The sequence below is a fragment of the Schistocerca cancellata genome, chromosome 4, assembly GCF_023864275.1.
Source record: "Schistocerca cancellata isolate TAMUIC-IGC-003103 chromosome 4, iqSchCanc2.1, whole genome shotgun sequence".
Lineage (NCBI taxonomy): Eukaryota > Metazoa > Arthropoda > Insecta > Orthoptera > Acrididae > Schistocerca > Schistocerca cancellata.
The window spans coordinates 310,999,585-311,008,344 of NC_064629.1; the positions used below are offsets into that span (position 1 = coordinate 310,999,585).

The 8,760-nt window shown below is 43.9% G+C and overlaps 1 protein-coding gene across 1 annotated transcript in view; it reads right to left on the reverse strand.

The window, feature by feature from the left end:
* LOC126184183 (leucine-rich repeat neuronal protein 1-like) overlaps nt 1–7,744 on the reverse strand; it is a 109,609-nt gene extending 101,865 nt beyond the window's left edge. The window contains exon 1 of the mRNA XM_049926551.1: nt 7,049–7,744. Within this exon, the coding sequence (XP_049782508.1) occupies nt 7,049–7,744 (696 nt within the window). The remainder of the gene's footprint in view (nt 1–7,048) is intronic.
* Between the last annotated feature and the right edge of the window lie 1,016 nt (nt 7,745–8,760).

Consider the following 8,760-nt stretch of genomic DNA (forward strand, 5'->3'; position numbering starts at 1 on the left):
TCCCACAGTTCGTCTTACCAAATAGTAAGCTGAAATTGAATTAGGGGCGTAGGACAAGATGTTTAACATGTGTACAGGGTGAAAAGTATTTAAACCGACAAACTCTGGGAGGTTGTAGGGGACATCGAAACAAATATTTTTCCCTAATGTCATTTTTTCCTATGAGGAGTATTTAAACCGGTAGAGGAAGATTTCTCTGGTCGGAAATTAATTAAACCAACAAACAGTTTTCAATTTTTTTTATGACCAAGAGACAACACATTCACACAACCCAATTTCAATTATATTAGATTTTCAAAAATGCCTCCATTGACACGTAAAGAAAGGTTACACCGTTGGATCATGTTCTGTCTGACACGCGCAAAAACCCCAGGAGTATCCGGGATTGTTTCTGCTGCTGCTACCATCCGGGGAACCAGATCCTCTTCTGATGCAACAGGAGTTGCGTAAATAGGATTGCGCAGCTAGCCCCACACAAAAAGTCCAGAGGGGACATATTTGGGGATCGAGCAGGCCATGGTACAGGACCACCTCTGCCAATCCACGTTTCTGGGAACAGCCGGTCCAGGAATCGACGCACACGACGACCGAAATGTGCGGGAGCCCCGTCATGTTGGAACCACATCCGTTGTCTTGTAGGGAGCGGGACGTCTTCCAGCAATTCTGGCAATGCTCTGGTGCGAAAGTTGTATTAGTGCCTGCCATTTAATGGCCTAGGTAGCAGATACGGCCCAATTAAACAGTCCCCAACAACACCGACCTACACATTAACGAAGAACCGCACTGATTGGAGGATCCCGCTCCAGCTTCCTCAAACTTCAGCATTCTTACTGTCCGACGGCGTCCCTGTCCAGGTAATCTGCTAAATGACCCGGTCTCACGCAGACTTTGGTACACAGCAAGAAAGGTCGTATGATGCGGGATACGACGATTAGGGTATTGTTGTTGATAAACCCGCTGTGCAGCTCGTCCGTTGTGGTGCGCTACGTAGTACGCACCAACCATATCAGTGTACTCACTCCAGGTGTATCGCTCCATTAGTAAACAGAGACAATGCACTACTACACTGGTGGACAGCAGTTGTCTACAACTTAAGAGTGTGATACGCTCCATAACAAATGATGAGCGTAATACGGCCTCCACAGGTTTAAATAATCCTCATAGGAAAAAATGACATTAGGGACAAATATTTGTTTTGATGTCCCCTACAACCTCCCAGAGTTTGTCGGTTTAAATACTTTTCACCCTGTATATTGCATATATGTAGGTGCGGTTTTCTGCTGTTAACCACACACGACTGAAGAGAAGATATTATAATTATTTGTGGCTTGATATTAGGCCCCAAAACACGCTGAAAAACTTATTCGCTCGCGCCGTACACATTCTTTAAGGAATCGAACTCCTCTGTATGAAACAGTTGTAATCTTTTAGTTATTTATAAGTGAATAATCGGTCCCCATGAATGCGCTACCAAAAACGCCGCGCGTACATAAGCAATTTTTCCGGGCCTCCTACCTCGGGTTCTGTCGGTGACAGAAAGGCAGGTTCAAGTGTTTTCGGCTAGGGACAATTTGTATATCCAACAGTAGGATAATCTTACTGCAATTGTCGTACGTTACAGGGTCAAAGTCCGAATATTACACGCTTAGTTCCGCTTAGGCAAATGGAGTAAATCGGTAGGTTCTTTTTGCATTAGATGTGGTCTAAGGCGCGCCTCAAGGGGACTATGCAGAGGCACCATCTAGTTCATGGATGGTTCCTCAGAAAACCGGTAAAGTGCGTTTTTCACATATTTTCGCCGTCAGCGGGGGATATATAAAAAAGCTATCTCAATAAATTTCTCAGGCTTTGACGGTATTTTCTCTAGGTATTATCTTGAAGTCACAACTTCCCGTTTTCAAAAATATGTATCCGTTGTCGGGAAACACTCCCAAAACGTGGATTTTGGGTACCAAATACGAGCCGCGGATTTCAAATCGGCTACACATCGATTTGTTTCTAAAACACCATATCGAACGAAATTGAAAATTTCCTCGATATGTTTATCCGTTTCAAGATACAGGTGTTCAAAGATACCCTACTTGTAGACGTAAAGTATGCACATAAAATCAGGTGTGAGACATAAACGTAATTTATATAGTGAGTTAGCATAGAGAAATACGCTATAAATAATTTCCGTTATCATCAGAAGGGTTATGGGAATCCCATGATATAGTACTGAAGCGTAGGCAAATTTTTTGTGCATGTAGAATTAGTTTTGCGTTATTTGAATTTCACATAAGTAAACGATAATAATTTTACTGACCCGTAAAGTTCTTTTCATATGAGTGACATGCCTTGCTGCAGCAGGTAAAAGGAGGGAAAGTGCGGAAGAATGCTCTTATTGGAGCACAAAGACTGTGACTCAAAAGTCGAGTATCAGCTAACTCATTTCCACCTTCCTCAGAACCTTTAAAAACTTTCTTAAAATTTTTGGCTTGCGAACATATTCACGCCTTTTTATGCTGAGAGAGAAGGTGACTGTGGCAGTTCGAAAGCGGCGAAAAAGTGGTAAATACTGGAAGATAGTAGACAGAGGCTGTGTTATATAAAGAGTGAAGGAGTCAGTGCTAGTGTGAGAGGAAGAGAGGGACACAGTGGCAGTGGAACATTTGTGAGAGTGACAGAAAAGTCCTATGACAAGAGTGAAAAATACAGTGCCAGTGGGAGAGGAATAAAGAGAAGGAGAAAGTGGAAGTGGGTGAGAAGCAGTGATAATGAGAGTATATGACAATGACAACGAGGAAGAGATAAATATTGACAGTGAGAAGAGACACCATCAGTAGGAAGGAAGAATGAGATATTAGCAGTAAGAGAGAGCAAGGGGAAGGCACTAGTACTGAACAGAACGATGGGGACCGTGAGTGTGAGACAGATACAGTGGAAGTTGGGAGACACAAAGAGATAATGATAATGCGATATTGCAGTGCCTGCCATTAAGAAGAACTACGCTGTGTTGCTTTGGATATGGTTGCATGTACGAAAGAACATTGCATCGTTATTGTTAACAACACAGCCACTGCAGTATTGCATTTATCCTCAATAGCAGGCAGTGACTTTCAGTTACTCTATACGGAAATTACATAAAGTGTACGAGTACAGGTCCTGACGCAGGAACGAAGAACAGGTCCTGACGCAGGAACGAAGACATGTGGAAATTTGGATGTGACCTTGAGGCGTGCACGGATAGCCAAAGCAATTAAGGCGGCCACTCACGTACAGTCGGAAATCCGGGTTCGAGTCGTGGTCCGGAGTAAATTTTAATTGTATCATTCTGTTATGCAGCTGATGGCCGTTCGTATTCACAACTTCGAATAAATTTCATGTATGCAGACAACGAGTTGAGCTGAATGAGTGAGTGAGAACGGAAACTGGGAGTAGATGGATACGAGCGACTTACAGCGGTGGACTAGTGAGCGTTGGGAGAGCCAGACATGACAAATATCTTCCATCTTGTGTGCAAGATGTATAAAACATTCGAAATGCCCTTTGACTTCAAGAGGCATGTAGTAATTCCAATTCCAAAGAAAGCACAGGTGTGAATATTACCGAACTATCATTTAATAAGTCATTATTGCAAAATAGTTACACGAATTCTTTACAGAAAAATGAAAAAACTGGCAGAAGCCGACATCGGGGAATCTCAGTATGGATTCTGGAGAAATGTGTGCATTCGCGAGGCAATCTGAAGACAGATTAAGGAGAGACTAACCTACTTTTATAACATTTATAGACTTAGAGAAAGCTTTTGACAATGTTAACTGCCATACTCTTCTCGAAATTCTGAAGGTAGCAGGAGCAAAAAACAGGGGGCCAAAGGCTATTCACAACTCATACAGTAACCAGACAGCAGTTATAACAGTAGAGGGCATGACAAAAAGCAGTGATTGCGAAGGGAGTGAGACAGGGCTATAGCCTATCTCCAATGTTATTCGATACGTAAATTGAGCAAGTGGTAAAGGAAACCAAAGTAAACTATCGAGAACGAATTAAAGTTCAGGGAGAAGGAATAAAAACTTCGCGGTTTGCTGATAACATTGTAATTCTGTCAGAGACAGCAGTGGATTTGGAAGGGCAGCTGAACAGATTGGACAGTGTTTTGAACGGTTGATAAAAAAGATACCGAATTAAATCAGGCGATGCTGAAGAAATTAGATTATGAAACGAGACACTTTAATTAGTGGACGAGTTTTGCTATTTGGGCAGTAAATAAATGATGGTAGTCGAAACAGACAGGATATAAAATATAGACTGGAAATGTCAAGAAAAGCGTTTCTGAAGAGGAGAAATTTGTTAACGTCGAATACAGATTCAAGTTTTGGGAAGCCTTTCCTGAAGTGTTTGTATGGATTATAGGCATGTATGGTAGTGAAACATGGACGATAAACAGTTTAGATAAGAAGAGAGTAGTATCTTTTGAGATGTGCTGCTACAGAAGAATGCAGAAGATTGCATGAGCAGATAACATTGCTAATGAGGTGGTGTCGAACAGAATTGGATAGAAAAGAAATTTGTTACACAACCTGAATAGAAGAAGGCATCAATTGATAGGACACATTCAGAGACATCAACGGATCGCCAGTTCAGTATTAGAGGGCCATTTCGGGGGAGGGGGGACTAAGAACCGTAGAAGGAGACCGAGAGATGAATACAGTAAGCAGATTCAGAAGGATGTAAGTTGCAGACTCTATTCGGAAATAAAGAGGCTTGCACAGGATACAGTAGCAACGAAAGCTGCATTAAATCACTCTTCGGACAGAAGACCACAACAACACAATTACAGCCGGCCGGTGTGGGCGTGCGGTTCTAGACGCTTGAGTCTGGAACCGCGTGACCGTTACGGTCGCAGGTTCGAATCCTGCCTCGGGCATGGATGTGTGTGATGTCCTTAGGTTAGTTAGGTTTAAGTAGTTCTAAGTTCTAGGGGACTGGTGACCTCGCATGTTAAGTCCCATAGTGCTCAGAGCCATTTGAACCATTTTGCCAACAAATCAAAACATTGCGCCAAGCTTGATATTTTACACGGTTGAAGCTCTGCTGTCTATCGGAAACGGTTCATTAGTTCGGCGGTTCGCTTGGCGCTGTTTGATACGACTATGCTATGTGACGGCACCAGGAATTTGTTTACCTGCGTGACACTGAGTACACCCTATTTAAGTCCTCCCACTATCTCAACAATGAAAATTACTTGACAGAAATGGGAACTGAACCAAGATTCTTTTCATGGAAGTCAGGTATATTAACTGTTCGGAGGCGGACATCCATCATTTCACTCAGGAGATTATAAAACGGTTGAATGAATTTGTAATTATGCGGTTTAGAGATGTGCTGCGTAGCTTCGGCGCTATAACCTCTCTTCTTAGATATACCAAAGTATTTACCTTCAACCAATATTGTCCCGTGAGACGGGACTAAAACTGTATTTTGCACTCGTATCGTAGTCCCTGGCCGAAAAAATTCAGACACCAAACTGGTCTTTGTTGGTAGAGCAAAGCGCGTTGTAGTGGTAGAGCACGCTTTCTCCCTTCCCTTGTCCCCCTGTTGGTGGAGCTTACCTTCCCGACTCCCCTCACCCCCCCTCACACCCTCCCCAGGCCCCTTCCACACCCCAGAAAACAGGGTGTTGCTGTACTGCGTGGGCTTGGAAGCATCTGCATCAAAGCTACTTACAGCTGTGACTCAAGCAGTCAGTTGGAATATCGATTAATCAAAAGTTAATGATAGGTATGTAGACGAGAAAAAATGTCCGTACCAGAATCGTAACAACTGGAAGAGCCCAATTTTGACTCATCAGTTCAAATGTATTCGGCATTTAATATTTACAAACAAACAGGAAAATGATTATCTGGAGGCAAGAATGAATCACTATTCAGTATCAAGTTTTACATGGAATCAAGCATAAACTAAAAATAACAGATACAAAATGGCACCAGGAAAATTCTATGTTGTTAACACGATTTAGAGTGAGAAATTATAGAAATGAAGAGCAACAGTGGGGCATGGAGGTGTATTACTTTTCCTGTATGCCGTAGTACCTCGCAGTGTTATGCAGATGCGATCGCCGGTTGTCCCCCTATGTCGTGAATCACGTACACATACTTGATTTTCAGAGACTATTTCTACTCCAATTAGTGCGTAAGGTCTTAGAGCCAGACTTTCGTCAACATGGTGCCTACTGAGCCAGACTTTCCTCAACATGGCGCCTACCACGAAGTCCTCTGTTTTAGCTACTGATACATGGACGCTACGCGTTCACTGCTCCAGGACACCGACTAAAGACACTTAACGACATTGTTCGGTTGTATTTAAAAACACAGTCCCAGCAAGAAAACAGCAGACTGTCAGCGTAAGCACTATTTTGTATTGACGCTCTAAATGGCTGTTCCAGCAAAGAGCTATGTCCATATTACAAGCAAAGTCTGTGGGAACTCCCCAGATCTGTTAGGAGGCCATATCCTTGCTGGTCCTAGCCTTACTACCCCCCACGATGATATCCCTGCGCTACTAGGTTATTTCCTCAAGCCGAGGAGCCTATCTAAAGGTCACTGCTTCATGGCGACCATCAATAATGACAGTCTGAAAAGAGTTGCACTGTAATTATTCAGGTCCATAATTACTCCTCTACGGATGATGTGTGGTTTAAGCTGTCCTTAATTTTAATGTATATCTTAATTCCCTAAAAGACTAAAAGTAGTATCACAATGCCGGCCGAAGTGGCCGAGCGGTTAAAGGCGCTACAGTCTGGAACCGCACGACCGCTACGGTCGCAGGTTCGAATCCTGCCTCGGGCATGGATGTGTGTGATGTCCTTAGGTTAGTTAGGTTTAAGTAGTTCTAAGTTCTAGGGGACTTATGACCACAGCAGTTGAGTTCCATAGTGCTCAGAGCCATTTTTTTTAGTATCACAATGTGATACCAATAATACTTCTTGTTAATGAGTTAGGTGATAATTTAACTGAAGAAATGAGATAAGGAAAAATATTAAGCCGCGAATATGAGCAGTACTTACCACGTTGCGCATCTCCTCTTCTACGGCCAGGAGGTTGTTCTTAGAGTAGTCGACGTATGTGACATTGGGAGACTTGGAAACGGCAGATGGGCTTATGTAGACGAGGCTGGGGTTCTCGCTGATGCGAACATGGCGGAGGAACGGCAGCCTGGTGAGGGCATGTGAGTCGATCTCCGCTAGTGTGCTGGACCTGGACAGGCTGATGCTTCCCACACGGACTCGGTTGAGCGACCGTGGGCGCAGCGTGGTGATCTGTGTGCCGTCCATGTTCAAGTATCCCACGTAGCCGACGCGCGACAGTGCAGCCTGCGGAAGCGAACGGAAACCGTTGTGTCCCAGCATCAGCCGAGAGATGTTGAGCCCGTCCAGCGAGGTCTCCTCCATGGTGACGATCTTGTTGTAGGACAGGTCGAGCATGCGCATCACCAGTGGCAGCAACAGGTTGTCGTAGCGGCTGAGCTGGTTGCCTGCCAGGCGCAGCACCTGCAGCTTGGGGGAGTCCTTGAACGTGTGCTGATCCAACACTGCGATCTGGTTGTAGCTCAAGTCGATGTCGATCACCTCGGGCAGCAGGAACGAAGTAGGCGAAATGACGCGAATGCCGTTGCTGGAGAGGTTGAGGAACCTGAGCGCCGGTAGGTCCAGGAAGAAGGAGCGCAGTGTGTTGTGTGACAGGTCCATGGAGCGCAGGCACATAGCAGAAGTGCGACCGGAACCGCGAATCTGAAAAACAGCATAATAAACGCTCTCAGTATACATTCGACTTAAGCCTGGTTTACATGGATAGACTAAGTTGCGAAACTCTTTTCCTGAAACCAGCGGTGCGAAACTAGTTTCATAAATTGCCTACTACTTGGCGACATCAGTGTACATTTCAGTATCGAAGTTTTTTGAGTGCCAGAACCCACTGTCGTCTGTAGCATTGAACTTGGGTAGTTAAACTAGTAGTGATGGATTTCATGGTCATCTGCTTCCAATAGCAACAAAGGGAAAAGGTCAAAACGAATCTGAGTTAGTAACTGGATGAAGGGATGGCGCCTGCTCGGGTACTCAGCACATTGTTGAGAGCAACTGTTGTTTAAATCTCCAGAAGCTACTCGGTACACGTACGAATGACATCACAACAAATCACAGATCTTAACTGAATTCAATATGCAGTAAAGATAGAAGATGCAGTACTGAGTCTGTACAGTATCCATATCGCCTTTTAAAGACTACAAATGGCAATTTTTTTCAGATGTATGTGATGTCATCTCTTTCGGAAGTTCTTTTTGCCCGAGCTTCCATACATCAAAACTCTTCCCTGGTATTTGCTCTAATTTTATATTTTCACCATTACTTCTTCATTGTATCCTCTGGGTTTTTTACGTATTTTCGTAGCTATGCTTTTTGCGGAGCTGGATATTTCGTCAGTCTCTTCAGAATAGTTTCATATTGGCATAAGAGTATCTGCAGTATATTAGAAATGGTCAAGGGTGTATACAGTACTGACGGTTAAAATTGCTACACCACGATGATGACGTGCTACAGACGCGAAATTTAACCGACAGGAAGAAGATGCTGTGATATGCAAATGATTAACTTTACAGAGCATTCGCGCAAGGTTGGCGCCGGTGGCGACACCTACAACGTGCTGACATGAGGAAAGTTTCCAACCGATTTCTCATACACAAACAGCAGTTGATCGGCGTTGCCTGGTGAAACGTTGTTGT